Raw genomic sequence first — 15,436 nt, 5'->3', positions numbered from 1 at the left:
TTGCTATTTTACCAGTGCTTTAGGCAGTGGAATAGCTTAACTTGACAGCCTTTGTTTTTCAAAAGATTGTACTAGTGCCTGGTTCTTTGTTCCCTTCTTAAGGAAGCGGTGATGTTGTGGGCCTCGCAGAAAGTTTGAAGAAAAATACCTCCTTAGACTCTAGCTGGCCCTTCATCCCAGCATACTCCTGTTTGATTAGGGTTTGCCTTTTAGTAATAGTATGCTGTCAACCTTGTAGAACCCTGTGCTTCAGGATTTCTGCAGGTAGCTGAATGGAAAACAGATGAATCCACATCCTGAAATCCAAGCTGAAGAGGAGAAATAACATATTATATTGGAAGGAAGTAATAAACCAGTGCATCTGTGCAGATACCTCCCTGCACGGGTACCAAAGAAGCGCAGACAATAAATCAGCTCCAGACGAACCTGAACTAGGAGTGTCTCAAGACCTTGCCAGTGTGTGTGTGTGTGTATGTATGTAACTTGCCTGAGAAATATGTAAACTCTTATAGTCGGGACACCTGTATTACTGTATGCCTATGAATTTTTTTAAAAAATGTGGAAGACAATGATTGCTTTTGCTTTCCCAGATTTGTTTGTGCAGACTCTTGTTTCTACCCTTTAGAGTAAAGCTGCCATATGTGACTTTTAATATGTTGCCTAGATTAATTTTCAAGGGACTTAAAAGCTGTAGTTCTCACTGAGAAGTAGCTTTCTTAAGAACCTGTCTGGTATTGGCTTTGATCCTGTTTGCTACAGTGATCCTATTGTAGAAGTAATTGTAGCAGAAAAAAATAGGTACCCTTCTCATTTAAGATCTTATAGGTTAGTCTTCGTTAATCAGTAACTGGAATGAAGCTCTTGCAGTTTATGGTAAAAGTAAGGTTTGAAACCCACAAGCTGAAGTGTTAGAAAAACAAAGATATAACACTTTCTATTCTAAGGAAAATATTTTATCTGTGCTTAGTTATTTCCTTGGAGTTACTGGAAAGTCCAGCCCATCTGAAAACAATACTGTTGACTGTTTTGGCACCAGGCTTGTTTCAGATGTGCCTGATTGATTTTTGCTTCATATGATAGAGTGTGTTGGGCATGGGAAATGAATGTCACGCTTACTGTTAAACAGCTCGTGGAAGCTTTAGTACTTCAGCTTGTTTTGATCTCTGTTTACACAATTTTTTTTCTTTTCTTTTTTCTTGTTTTTTTTTTTTTTATCTCCACTGCTATAAATCAGCAGCTTTCTTCCTGCACCGATCAACCTGCTGTGGAACCTCGCGTGCAGTGCCCTCCTTTCCAGTAAAGAGTCTAGACAGCAAATTCCCTGGTAGCGTATGCCATTTCGGATCGTTATGCCTTTTTGCTTTTTTGTGAAGGCTTTTTAGAAACTGCATTACCTCACCCGTCGGCCTGGAGATTGAGCAGCCAGCGCCGCTGATAGGGCTGCGGCACCCTGCGCCGAGCCAATGGAGAACTTCAGCTTCAAACTCTTAATGAGCAAAAGAGCAGCGTCTCATTTAGGGCTCGATAGTTAATGTGGGGGTTTTTTTTTAAGTGTTACTTCTGAAAGACAAGCCACTTAACAATTATGTGCCATATTGCTGACCAATGAAGCTGAACAAATAGCTATTTACATTGACAGATCAGAGGAATGTGTAAGTGCATCCTGGTAACCTACATTTTCTGTGCCAAGAGATTTGCAGCTGACTGCCTGGGTGACTCACTCCTTGGATTAGGAGATGAGGTAATGCTTTTGAGATACAGGGTGATGTCATTCCTTTACCTGAGCTGCATGCCGATGCTAGCTGCTGGTACTTTCAAGGAAAGTCCCTTTGCTGCTTCTGATGTACTAGAGAATGAGCTGCATAACTCGGATACGAGTTGTTACTATTAAAGTCCTTCTAAAGCCTCTGGCTAAACTGCTCATTTAGAAGATGTCAACACAAGTGCCCACAAATGCCTTTTGTTATGTGCCTGTGTGTGCACACCTGCAAGTATGCACATTTGCATACCCGCTCCATTCTTTAAATAAGGCTATTTTAGTAAAAGTGGACCTTTGTGGTAATCAGGTGCCAGTCCCTTGTCAGCACCCTGCATATAACCCAATTTATAGATAGATTCATCTTAAAAGAAGGTGATTATTTTTTTTTCCTCTGTTCTGAAATACCACCTTTGTGATGCTTAGTAGCTCAAACATCTAGCTTGCACTTACTTATGGTCAGTTTAACCCCATCTGCTCGTACTCTGGCATTGTCCTTCAGTGCAATAGCTCTTTCTGCTGCCCGTGCTCCCTTTTGTGATGTGTTCACCGACAGCAGTTGTGTCTTTTCTCAGCCTTTCTTTCCCAATGTCACACAGGACGTGCCGCTCCCGTAGGCACCCTCAAGGTGGGAGCACGGGCAGGTGATCAGCAGAGCTGACTGAAACACTCTCATCTGTCCTCTGCAGATTATGGGGACGAAGGTTTTAACAGATGAGCAGGCAGTACCCCACTGTCAGGGAATTTTTGAAGGCATACAAGCCATGACCTGATTTGACCCATATCTTGGGAGTACACGAGCATGTGTCGCTGAGTGAGCTTCATGCGTGTTGGGAATTAGGGTGTGTGGTTCCCAGAAATGGTCAACATTTTGCCTGTTGTTTGCTAGTGGAAGATTTCCTACTCAGGCCCTGGAGCAAGAGCTTCAGGACAAGCCAGATGCTTAAGGTGACACGCGTCACGCTGTCCCCAGAGCTCACAGAGTTACCCACCGAGAGTCTCCTTTGCTCGGCAGCGATTTCCAGGCAGTTTGCACCTCTGCCTCCTCTCTTTGCACAGTGATGGGATGGTCTGCAGCCTTCGGAGCACGCCGTTACAAAGCCATTGCGGTTGTGGCTTCCAGCAAGTGTATCTGAAAGTGTGAACTTGCGAGTGGCTGTCTAGCTGCCACTGGCACGTGTCTAGTTTGACCACGCTATATGAATTTAGCTGACTGATGGCCAGTAGAATTTCTTCAGGATCCAACTTAAAGTCAGTTGGTGGCTGGGTTTGATGAGCTTGGGCTCTGCGTGCTGAAACAGTGGTAAAGGAGTTGGTTTGGCTTTTGTATATTTGGAAAGCTGCTTATGAAAAGAACTTTTGCTGTTTTTTTCTATTTATATATGGAATATCTCATATTGGTGGAGGTGAGCATGGACCTCCAAACTACTTGCAGGTCTCTGGACCACATGCAGGAAGAAACCTTCCAGAGGATTTATTAATGCAAAGTGACAGCTGCACAGCGTAACAGTCATTATCAAAATTATTATGTATTTCTGAAAGAATATATTACAGAAACGTTTTATGATGTTACTCTTCTGTGTTGAATGTTTTAACAAGATACTCCAACATGGCTACAGCTGCAACTTTGGCACTGGCATGTTTTGTTTCTAAAAAGGTATTTTCCAAAATCTGCATGCTTTTGTTTCTCAGGATCGCAAGGCTGCTCTTCAATGTGAATGCTTATGTAAACCTTATTTGTTTGTTTTATTTTTCCACTGATCAGGTGATTTCTACAAATGACTCCTCCCTGCACAAATTTTTGCTTTTTTGTTGGTTTATTTCTGTAAGCATATATATAGAGCCATGTGTGTGTATTTTTCCTCCCCAATGGTAGACCATAATGTAACATTTCTTGTGCATAACAGATCTCATGCAATGTCTCTTCCAGGATGTTTGGCCTTTTTTGCCATAAGGTAAATATCTGGGAAGGGGAGAGCATACCTCATTTTGCTTTGTAAAGAGCTTTGCAGCTACTCTCAAGGGTTTATTTTTATCGTCTCTTCAATTACACATTGTGCTCCTGAGAGGAGTTTTTTATTTTAATTGTCAGTCATCATGAGGCTTTTCAAAGCCAGAAAGCATTGGTGTTGGATCATTTAGGGATCTTAAATACAGTCACCAGCATTGTCAGGTAACTCACCTAAATTTTCTCTTTGAATAAGGCATGTCAAACAGTGCAAGAAGAGGTATTAGTCGTGACACGCACACATTTACCAGATCTGTCTTTCCCTGCTTGTTTAGGTGAATCCCAACTATGTTTAATGCTGTTTGCTCGTCTGTGACCCAGTTAGAGGAATAAAAAGTCTCAAGTTAGAGAGGATTTTAATCACGTACAAGATGTGGTTTCAGATCCTCACAGCGGCTCCAGAAATAATAACCAGAAACCTTCTGGATCTTTTGTATGGCGTCATAATACGTATCTGTGCCTTGGAGTCTGAGCAGGAATATTTTGTTTAAAGTGGCTAATATACATGTACCAGAAGTAGTCTTTAAATCCTGATGTGTAAAGTATCTGAATTTAATGTAATTATGTTGTAGGATACTGCCCAAATGGCCAGAGGTTCTGAAAACACATTAAAATCTTCTATATTAATCCATATCCTCAAAAGCTAAGATTATGTGGATTACAGTTTCTCACTGTTCTTGATGGGCACAGCCACTGTGGCTCCACAGTATTAGTTATGGTCTATCATGCTGATAATGAGTTTCTTAATAAGTCCCTTAGTACCCATTGACAATGACTCATACTTCCGAACTACGATCTCCTTGAAAATCTCAGTGTAATGGATGAAACGCTGTATCCTGGTGAAGATAGTTTTTTGACTTGTTGTCTGTTTAAGAAAAAGCCAGGCAAGTTTTAAATGAACGGTATACTTAAACATAAGACTTTCTGGGGAGGAGAAGTTAGATTTAACTGTCTGGAAAGGCAAAGGGTGGAATATGAGCTCTGATCTCAATGGTAATTGCTCTTTTTGCTTTATAGGAGGACAGATATTCTACAGTAGTCATTAATTGTAAAAGAGTTAACATACAGCCTCAGCTTTTCTTTTAAAACCAAGTTCAGTCTTCTGATCCAGTGAGAATGATTGATTCTGTGTTCAGCAGTAAACTAGGTCTGGAAAAAAAGCACCAGTGAAGTAGAACTTTACCTACAATGTCACTGTCTGGAATCGATCACAAACAATCTGCAAAACTTGCACTTTAACCAGTGACTGTTTCTTCAAGAATGCTTCTCATATCATATCTTCTACAGTTTGGATGAATACTCATCTATCAATCAATTGAGCTTTAAACTGTTTTGCTACAGTGGAAGAAGTGTCACACCCTGAACTGTTTTTTAACTAAGAATAGTGAAATACAGGGTTGATTTGAATGCCTGAACGTTTTCTGTCTTTAGTATAACTTTGAAAAATAAAGATTCAGGGATACAAAACCATAAAACAGGACACTGGAATAGAACGCACTGTTCTTGCTTGTACACCATTTCTGTTTCTATTTATGATCTGTGTGTTTTGATAAAATTGTGGTTAAATGGTAGCTAACTTTCAATTATTTCAGGTGTTTGGAAATAAGATGATAATCCCTTCCTTGGATGGGGACCTTTTCCAGTGGGATCGGGATCGAGAGAGCATGGAAGCAGTTCCTTTCACGGTTGAATCTCTTCTCGAGTCATCCTACAAATTTGGCGAGGACGTTGTCTTAGTTGGGGGAAAGTCTTTGACAACCTATGGGCTGAGCTCATACTCAGGGAAGGTAAGATCCTGAAAGGTGCCTTGTGTATGTGTGCTTCGAGCACTGACTTGCAAATAGGTTGCTCTTGAGAGTTAAACTTCAGTACAGCTCAAGTATACAGCTGCATGGCACAGAAGAGCAGAATCCGAGCTTCTTGGGCAATAGATTCAGCGGGCTGGAGTAAGGCTAAGGTGCAGTTAGATGGTGTGGCTGAGCCCCTCGCTGCAATCTCCTCCTGCCTGTGAGATCCTGCTGAATCCCCTCTGCTGGCTTTAACACTTGTCTCACCCTTTGCTAAGTTGGTTCAACTTGCTAACACCCACAGAAAACTGTTCATTTTTTATTGGATTAGTTTTGTGCTGGGTTAGCTGTAGCCAGCTCAGCCAGGGGTCGGGGAGTGCTAGAGCCAGCACAAGGGAAGGGACAGGGGTTTTGTGACCAGAGGTGAGTGAGGGGAAGAAAGAGGGATGACCTCTTTCTGCCGAGCTGGGAGAGGAGTTCAGCTTTGTCATATTGCTCTGCTTGAAGTACTTCGTTGTTCAGCTTACTGCATATCAAAGAAGGCTTTCAGTGACATAGTTCTTTCACAACTAATTTCAGATTTTTTTGCAACTAATGAGGGATAGCTGGTTAAAAACAAGAAAAACACTCAACATATGCAAAAGTTTAAGACACGTAGTTGTCAGCAAGTTTTCTATCTGTTAGAAGAAGTTCTCCTTACATTTTGGTCATATGCAAAAGTTAAGTTGAAAACTGCTTGCTATCTGATGGGTTCAGAAGGTATTCTTCTAAAATCCATTGGTTAAAAGTTGTATATTTTGAAAAAACACAGAAGAAAAAAGGGCTAGAAAAAGCACAGGAATTAATTGCATTATTCAGAGACCAAGAATTGACGCCCCCCTTCTGCTCCTTAGTGTCAGATGTCATTAAAATGCTTGTAGATACTTTGTGTAGTAACAAACACTTACTAAATCAAAAATGTCATTGCATTTTAAAACAAGTTAAAAGATAGATTCAGTTAAAAAGTTTTAAACTTCCAATGTTTGTTTTCCACAAAATCAGTTTTTTCATTTTGACCGTAAATTTTCATGTCAAACACTTCTATGGCATGGTGTAGAGCGATCACTAGCGATAAAAAGTGTAGACCCAATGCAAGTTCATGAAATCATTTTGATTTCTTCATTGATAGCAGAGGGCACTGTGCACCAACAGACCGCTCCTCCCCCACTGCTCAGGAAGTGGAAACTTTGGTTTCTGCTTTGATTCCTGGCTTATGCTCACAGTAGCAAAGGTGCCTCATACAGGAAATAGTGCCTGACTCTTCGTCGCTAAGAGTTTGGGCAGTCTGTTGTCATTGGCAGTACGACGTCCATTCAGACTTGCTGAAAGTGTGTTCAGCTCGCTTTTTCAAAATACGGTTGCCCATATAATCCAAATTCTGTTTGAGACTGGGACTGTTGCAAAGTCTCTGTGACTGAGAGTTAAGTACGGTCATCTTTCCCCTTTAATAGCTGACAAGGCAAAGGGGGAAGGCTCTGCACTATTTTATATAAATCAATAGTACTTCATTTGAAGCTAACAGAGTTATGCTGAGACAAATACGGCACGAAAGCAGGATTATGCTTTTGGGTCTTGTGGGAATGTTTTTTCCATGTCCGTAGAAGTAGTGGAGAAAGAGAGAGCTAAAGTTTCTGTCTGTTAGAAGTAGGAATGTGTGCAAAATACAGTCAAAAGGTAGTCAAAATAGCCCAAACTGTAGACTTACTAGAATCTTTTGAAAATTCTAGTTCTGAAAAGCCCTTATCACTTAAACCAGGCTTTTCAACATCCCACAAGTCGAGCATATAGAATCACAGAGCCCCAAATTGCCTGCGAGCCAAAAACGTGTTGTAAGGATGGTTAGCTTTGAATATTGCTGTTGATAACATTTGTTTGTCTTGAAGTTCTTCAGAACTTCAAAGCATGTGCAAGTCTCTTGCCTCATCCCTTAGGTGAAGTACATCTGCTCAGCTATGGGCTGTCGCCGGTGGGATGATGATGAAGCAGAGCAGGAAGAGACACTCCTGCTACACCGAACCCAGAAAACAGTCCGTGCCGTTGGTCCACGCAGTGGCAATGAAAAGTAAGTGTAAGAATTGTTCAGAAACAATCGAATAGAGGGAAGTTCTTAATACGTAATGTTTTAAGGATTTGATCTTTTTAACTCTCATTAGACTAGGAATTGCACAACAGAGTTTAGACTGTTAACCAAAGGAATCCGCCAGATTGTTGACTAGGATCTAACCCCTTTGCTCCTCAGTGCTTTTGAAAAATGACTTCAACTTCAGTTTTACAGATGATTAGGCAGAAAAGACATGCGCATGTATTTATTCCCTCTAAATCAAGTGCAAATTACTTTCCTTGTCCTTGCATACCTCAGAGAGTTTGTCACTGCTCTAGTGCACAAGGCAAATGTCACAAATGTTTGTTCCCATTGTTGATTTTTGTGCAAAGGAGACAGTTTAAAAGTCTTCTTATGACCTACTGATTCACTTTTAAGTTCTGTGCCATGGTAAACATGGTAATTGTCACTGTGGGTTTTTCTTATACTTGATGTCTTTAGCTTTCGTTTTAAGTTGATATTTTAAAATGTCTTCAGTCTTATTTTTTAAAAGTCCCATTCTTAAATCTACTTTGTTAATTTCATAGGAAGGTGGTCCTTTCTTTACAAGCTGTAGGAACTGGTTCGATCTGTGACTTTTGTAATGCTGTCACACTGAAGTCTGAATACACTGAGATTTCTATACAAAACCAGACGTGTATTCTACTAAAGAAACCGCAAACCCCACTTCATAAAATACAGGTTTAAAGGGCTGGTTGCCATACATATACAATAACTGCCCAACAATTTAGTGCAGAACTAGTCATTCCCTGTTCCTCTTGCTCCCTCTTCTGTTTGCAGCAGGATTTGACAGGTTGTGCATCTGTAGCATATCAGAGATAACCTAATTAGAACTCCAATAGATTAGCAGATCAGATGTCTGAAAAGAGAAGTCTTGGGTTCTGTGGTTGTTGGAGACTGATATTGGCAGGGAGAGATATGTCATAAAAACATACTTTTCCCTTTGTACATCTCTTTCAAAAATGTAGCATGACATCTTGTGCACCAGAATCCTCCTGTCTTTGTCAGAAACAGAGGTGCTTTCCTGGTGACACAGTATGGCTGCTTTGGAATTTACAGGATAGACCTGCGGTTTTAATCCAGAGAAAGAAAAACTTTTAATAAATCTATGTAAAATATGCCAAACTTCTACCATAAGGGCATAAATTCTTTAAGGAGGCAGTTTGGGCTCCTGGTGGTTGCCAGACTGGTCTTAAGAAACTTGGGTACCCAAACATACTGTTCAAGAAATATTTTCCCCCTTCTTGCTGTTCAAGACACAAACTTGCCATCCTTCCCCATCCGTATCTTCTCTACAGCATTGGGCTTTATCATGGAAAAAGGAAAAAAAATATTTTTTCTCTTTCTGAAAATAATTTTCAGTTTCTGCCCTATTTTGTTGCTTTACAAAAATTAAAGAGCTTTTGGCTATGCAAGACCACTCTGTGTTCCTTATACAGTTGTATTTTTTCAGTGTTAACCTATGGGATATGAGCAATCCTGGTTTTATGAAGTACCTGTAAGAGATCCTGCATTAGGTTGTTCATGGGATTAAAACAAAACAAAAAAAAAGGCATTGTCCCTCCCCAGCTTCAAAAACATTATGCTTCAAATTAAATCTGCTTTATTAATGAAATGTCTTGTGTAAAATGCTGCTTCCTAAATGCTTTATGCTTGTTGCTTTCATCAGCTACATAACGTTTTCCTACTAAACAGACCCAACTGCGCTACTTGGAGGTTTTAATTGCCCTCTCCATATACTAAACCTTTAATGCTATTGGGCCTACTTCACCAGCAGTTTTCTCAGCTCACCCATCAGGTTGAACAAGATTTTTCAGCTCGTTTGGTTTGTATTCTGGATTAGCACTCCCCCTCCTGGTACGGTTGTGTTTGTCTGACAGTCTGAGAGTTTACTGAGAAAATATGGGCCAAATATAGGTAATTCAGTTTAAGAATCTTCTGGATGGAGGCTTTGGGACTTCCTTGGAATATATAAGTTGTTTCTACAATATTTTTCTCTTTAAGGTGGAATTTCAGCGTTGGTCACTTTGAGCTGCGCTATGTCCCAGATATTGAAACTAGAGCGGGATATATTGAGAGCAATTTTAAATCAAATATGAACAAAGAAGAAACAAAAATTATTTCAGATGTGGATGAGCAGGAAGCTATAATGAAAGATACAGTGATAAAGGTCTCGGTAGCTGACTGGAAGGTGATGGCTTTTAACAAACGAGGAGGACATCTGGAGTGGGAATACCAGGTAGGGGAAAAGGCAGAATATCAAATGTTACAAAAGCAGGAGTTTCACAGCATCATAGATGATGTCTTTCATCTTGGGTTTCAGGTGCTATCTTTTGTAAAGAAGCACACATCTGCTTGTAATTTGGTTACCTGAAGTTGCGGCTTTGAGCTGCTACATCTGTTACAAAAAGTAAAACAAGGAACTTAAGCACGTTGATTAGCATTATTTTTATATAATAGCTAGTTAATTCAACATTAATTTTCCAGTTACCTCTCTCTCCTTCAGTTTTGCACTCCAATTGCTTCTGCATGGCTAGTTAAGGATGGCAAAGTAATTCCAATCAGTCTGTTTGATGACACAAGTTACACTGCAAACAATGAAGTTTTGGAAGATGAAGAAGATCTTGTGGAAGCTGCCAGAGGGGCCACAGAATCCAGTGTCTACTTGGGTGAGACACAGACTGCTGCATTTTCTGTAGTAAATACTAGTCTTTTCTCTGTTGGTGTTGTAGTAAAGCAGATCTTTCTGTACTGGTAGATTGCAGTTAAGAGGAGCTTTAAACGTCCAGTCTGATATTCTGCATAATGAAGGCTGTTAAATTTAACCCACACTGCTTTATAAAGCCACAAAATTGAGGCTTCACTAACTTTGTATCCCAGAAAGGCACCCTGACTTGATTTAAAGAGTTTCAAAAGGTAGAGATGCATTCTCATCTCTTCCTAGCCTGCTCTGGTCATCTTTGCTGTCGTCATTCAAAGTCAGAGTTCTGTGTACCTATCTTAGAAATCCTGACAATTACAGAACATGCAGTATTCCTTTGGCTATGGCAGAATTAATATCTATGACCATTGAGCCTAAGCTGTGATAGTTAAGATTGATTTTTTTAATTTTAAAACTGTAAATCTTTTCCTTTTGATTATGAAATGTTCACTGCTTTGTAGTTTCAGGACATTGGAGATGACTGAAAATCCGGAAACTTTTAAAGATAGTTTTATAGCTAACAAGGCAGTCTTACTGCTCGATAAGTGATATCTCCGTCCAGCCTGCTAATTTGTCACATTCATTTTTTCCTCTACACTGACTACAGTAACTTACCATGAAGAAATTTCAGTTAAAATTTTATGTGACTAAGTTTTCATCCAGCTGTCAGAATTCATTTGATATGTGGTTTGTGACAATTAGAAATAGAGTGGCCCCAGGGCCTTCTTCCTCTCAGCTGTCTGTCTCTTTCTGGGAGGCGAATGTGCTTTGGTTTTCTAAGACTTTGTTTGCCTTAGCCTTTTTCTGTAAGTCTTTACACCTTGTAGCTTTCCCGTTAGTGGTTACACAGTTAAAGAATAACACTTGGAAGAAGCTATATTGTTCCAGCCTTCCTGGTAATGGCTGTTGAGGAGTAATATGTACTGGTATTAACAAGGGCAGGAAGTCTGAAAGAAGTCTCAGCTGTGCAAAGCCCAAGCTGCTTCATAGCTCTTAAAAGTTGCTGGCATTTTTCTGTAGCCTCAGCTCTCCAGCAGTGAAAGTGAGATGTTCTGATCACTTGCTTTTCTAAAATAAAAAGGAACGTATTACTTGAATTCATCCAGCCTAGTAACGAGAGTCAGTATCTCAGATTCTCAAAGTATAAAGAAGTATTTTAAAAAATATTGTTAACCACGTATCTTAACTGGGCAATTTTATTCTGGGGGTGAAGAGAACTAAATGTTAAGACTAATATGCTCTATGGTTTATTACTCAGGTATGTACAGGGGCCAGCTGTATCTTCAGTCATCAGTCAGAATTTCTGAGAAATTCCCAACCAACCCAAAGGCTCTGGAATCCAGGAATGATAATGCAATTATTCCTCTTCCCAAAGTCAAATGGAAACCTCTAATCCGTAAGTAACAATTCAAAGTTTCATTTACTATCCTAGCTCTACAAAGACAGGACATCTTTCTGGTTTCCAATATGTATCAAACTAGTCTAATGTTTCCAGCTGTAAACCGGTTCAGGAACTATCCTTGTGCTTTATTAATAACTTAATTGTTTCTAATTAAATGTTTAATGTCTGCTTTCTTTTACTATGGACTTTACAGGGTCTTTTTTTAATAATGAAATGTTGATTTTCTAAATCAAATTTTTCTACAAAAAGAAGTAGTTTTTTGCAGTGATATGAATGAGTGAATTGACTTGTCCAAAACTAGTATTTTGGCAGGCTCAACTAACAGTTACCTTAAAATACACTTCCTAATGTTCCTTGCATTAATTTCGGTTCTCATGGTCTGGTCCAACAGACATTTTCTAAGATTATGCAACTGGAGTTGCCATGAAATTCATACAAGAATATAATTTTTATAACAGTTCAGCTCAGAAAATTGTGTTTTTTCTATGCTTAGATTCTCCTTCCAGGACTCCAGTGTTGGTGGGGTCTGATGAGTTTGATAAGTGTCTCAGCAATGACAAATATTCTCATGAAGAGTACAGTAATGGAGCACTTTCAGTTCTGCAGTATCCATATGGTAGGTGGAAGTCCCAAATTTTGAAGCTTCAAATAGCCAGGTTTATGCATTTATTAACTATGAAATTCAATAACTGGCCATTTGTTTGATCTTAAATATGTTTTGGGTTTTTTTAACATGTAATGAACCGGGAAATTATTGCCCAAGCTAGGATTTCCAAATTGTGGTGTACGTACAATTAGTGCCACACAAAGCACTTTGGAGCGCCACAGATTGCTGCTGTAGAGATACTGTGTGTGCTGGTATTGTCACTGATAGTGGGTCTGAGTGGGAAAAGCTTGTGAATTTTTTTTTTTTTCAGAATTTGCTAACGGTGCTAGAGACTCAGCCTGGCAGTGTAAAGTTTTCAATGTGGGAGGTATTCTGGTTTAAAGCCATCAGAGGTCAGGCCTTCTGACGTGGTAAACTTTGACTGGAGATGCAGTTGCTGTGGAATCCACCGCCTTGGTTGACTGAATTTGCTTATGTACTGTTTAAAGTCATGGGACGTGAACAAAAATACCCTGTGTTTGTTGAGGAAACCTATTAATGAGAAGACAAAATTGTGTTGTAGTTACCTACAAGTCAATCTATGCCCTCTTTGTGTCTTTTTTACACAGATAATGGTTATTACTTACCCTACTACAAGAGAGAGAGAAATAAACGTAGCACCCAGATCACTGTTAGATTTTTTGATGATACTAATTACAAGAACATTCGCAAAAAAGATCCTGTTCTTCTGCTTCACTGGTGGAAAGAAATTGTTGGCACCATTATATTTTGCATTGCGGCCACAACTTTCATCGTACGCAAACTTTTCCATCCCCACCCTTACAGCAGAGTGAGTATATTTTTTCTGAAGGTATTATTTGAGCTTTTTCTTTCAGTTTTGATTCTGCAGTGAGTACTGTTAATAAGTTAATAACTAATGAGGTAACAAAATCAAGAGAGCCGAAATTTACTGTTTAATCTATCTGTGAAGGCTGTCAGCTGCCATGTGCAATTTGCTTAACTGCTTCAGCAAGCAGATTAGACTGCTTCTACCTTATCTGACATCTTTGGAGATATTTACACTGAAATTATTTAATGCCGTACCTAGGGGTACAAACTGGTCTCACGTTCTTAAGGAGTCTAATTTTTTTGTTTGGTTGGTTTTTGTTCTTGTTTTGGTAACCCTTGTTAGCTGCGGAAGGAGTCTGAAACACAGTGTCAGACTGATAGTAAATATGAGCCCAATTGTGGAGATGTTAAAGACACCAGCTGGAGTGATGTCAAGAACTCTGGATACGTGTCAAGGTGAGCTCAGTCCAACACCACAGGTACAGGGTTTTTAGTCAGTGTGAGAACCAATGCTGTCTGGAGGAAAGAGTTGGTGTTCACTTGTTCTTACCTGTCCTAGTCCTGTGACTTTGCAGGATAATCGGCAACTGACACAAAGAACCCTGTCACCCCATTCCCGATGGGAGATTGCAGTTATGATTAGTCTAAGCAGTCCCAGAGAGTCCACAGGATACCTGTGATCAGGAACGTTGCTCCCATATTTCCTGCTGATACGTGAAATGGAAGATAAGAACTTCAAGAATCAAATCGGTGTTTATTCCGCCTGTTTCTATATTCACGGATTAAAGCAGAGAATGGCAATTGCAGTTGGAAACAGATAATGTTTTATACACTGCGGAATAAGCAGACTATATTTGGAACAAACTTTTGTTGCTGTTACAAAGGAATTCTTTAAGACAGAGCATATAGAGGCATGTCCTGATACGCTGGAGAAAATGTGACCATTTCCTGTACCTTTGTAACTAAAATTAAGAACTGGAGTATTTAAAATGAGGAAGAATAAGAAAGGTAGTGCGATTTAATAACAGCAATGTTTCAGAAGGGATGCTTAGAAGGACTAGTTGCAGAAATATTTATTTGGGGTGAGGTTAAAGGCAAATCATAATTTAGAAAATACTTAGCTGTCACCACCTAGTTTGGGTATAGAAACTTAGACTACATACTCGTGGTCCATGATCCAGTAAGCATGCAACCCGATATTCTGAAAAGCTTCTTTAGTTTGTCATATGCATGCATAATGGAACTTGCCTGGTTGTGATAGACACTGAATAAATGCATAATCGGCAACTGTCCATTTCATGAATAGGTAACCATCTGATTGCCTCAGTGGGTGAGCAGGGAAAAAAGATAAGAAATGCTTCAAGTCAGTCAACATGTCTTGCCTGTACAGAAATATGTCACTCTGAGTCATAAATGACTTTATTTTTCTCCTCTGTCATCCCTCCATTCTTCTGTCCTTTCCTCAAACCCTTCTCCTAGATATCTGACAGATTTTGAACCAATTCAGTGTCTGGGTCGTGGAGGTTTTGGAGTTGTTTTTGAAGCCAGAAATAAAGTGGATGACTGCAACTATGCTATCAAAAGGATCCGTTTACCTAACAGGTAATGAATGAGTTTGTTGAGATATAGAAGAGGTAATGAATGAATGGTGGGATCCCATCCTACACTGAACCATCTGTTCCTGAACCGGTTTCCCAGATACTATATTAGGATGAACGACACACTTTTTAATGCGGGGGGCTGACATAGTTTGGCATCGAGAATTTGGCATGTGCAGTCACAGCGGAAGGGTGACCTGCTTGGCTAAAATACTTGCATAGCAGGACCCTTGTGAGGATGCTGCAGCTACATGGGAACTCCTTTGATGTCCTTGATGAATAGAGCCTTTGATAACAGGGCCAGTTATTTGTAGCACTGTTAATTTGCTTCTCTCCTTCCTCTCCTTACCTTTCCTACTCCACCTTCTCTTTCTCTTCTCTCTCCCTCACCAGCTTTTCTGACTCCATTTGTCCATTTGTTTCATTGTCTGGTCCCACAACCCCTACCTTTTCTTTCAGTCATAGGTGGTCAAGCCATGCTCCTGAATTACCCTACACAGAGCTTGCAGCACTTCCTTTTAGTGGGAGATGGGAGACACTGCTTCTGGAAATCTCAAGTTAGAACAGCAACAGGCAGGCCAGTAGAGGGAGGGGGTAAAGCTATGAAAT

The 15,436-nt window shown here is 39.9% G+C and overlaps 1 protein-coding gene across 1 annotated transcript in view; it reads left to right on the top strand.

The window, feature by feature from the left end:
* Window positions 1-15,436, top strand: part of EIF2AK3 (eukaryotic translation initiation factor 2 alpha kinase 3) — a 46,963-nt gene that overhangs the window by 18,270 nt on the left and 13,257 nt on the right. Inside the window, exons 3-11 of the mRNA XM_075092179.1 lie at window positions 5,357-5,551; window positions 7,522-7,652; window positions 9,696-9,930; window positions 10,198-10,360; window positions 11,651-11,788; window positions 12,288-12,410; window positions 13,010-13,230; window positions 13,573-13,685; window positions 14,709-14,831. Coding sequence (XP_074948280.1) covers window positions 5,357-5,551; window positions 7,522-7,652; window positions 9,696-9,930; window positions 10,198-10,360; window positions 11,651-11,788; window positions 12,288-12,410; window positions 13,010-13,230; window positions 13,573-13,685; window positions 14,709-14,831 — 1,442 coding nt within the window. The remainder of the gene's footprint in view (window positions 1-5,356; window positions 5,552-7,521; window positions 7,653-9,695; window positions 9,931-10,197; window positions 10,361-11,650; window positions 11,789-12,287; window positions 12,411-13,009; window positions 13,231-13,572; window positions 13,686-14,708; window positions 14,832-15,436) is intronic.

Source organism: Phalacrocorax aristotelis, chromosome 4, assembly GCF_949628215.1.
Source record: "Phalacrocorax aristotelis chromosome 4, bGulAri2.1, whole genome shotgun sequence".
Lineage (NCBI taxonomy): Eukaryota > Metazoa > Chordata > Aves > Suliformes > Phalacrocoracidae > Phalacrocorax > Phalacrocorax aristotelis.
The sequence above is the reverse complement of the archived record's forward strand: the minus strand, read 5'-3'. Positions and strand labels throughout refer to the sequence as shown.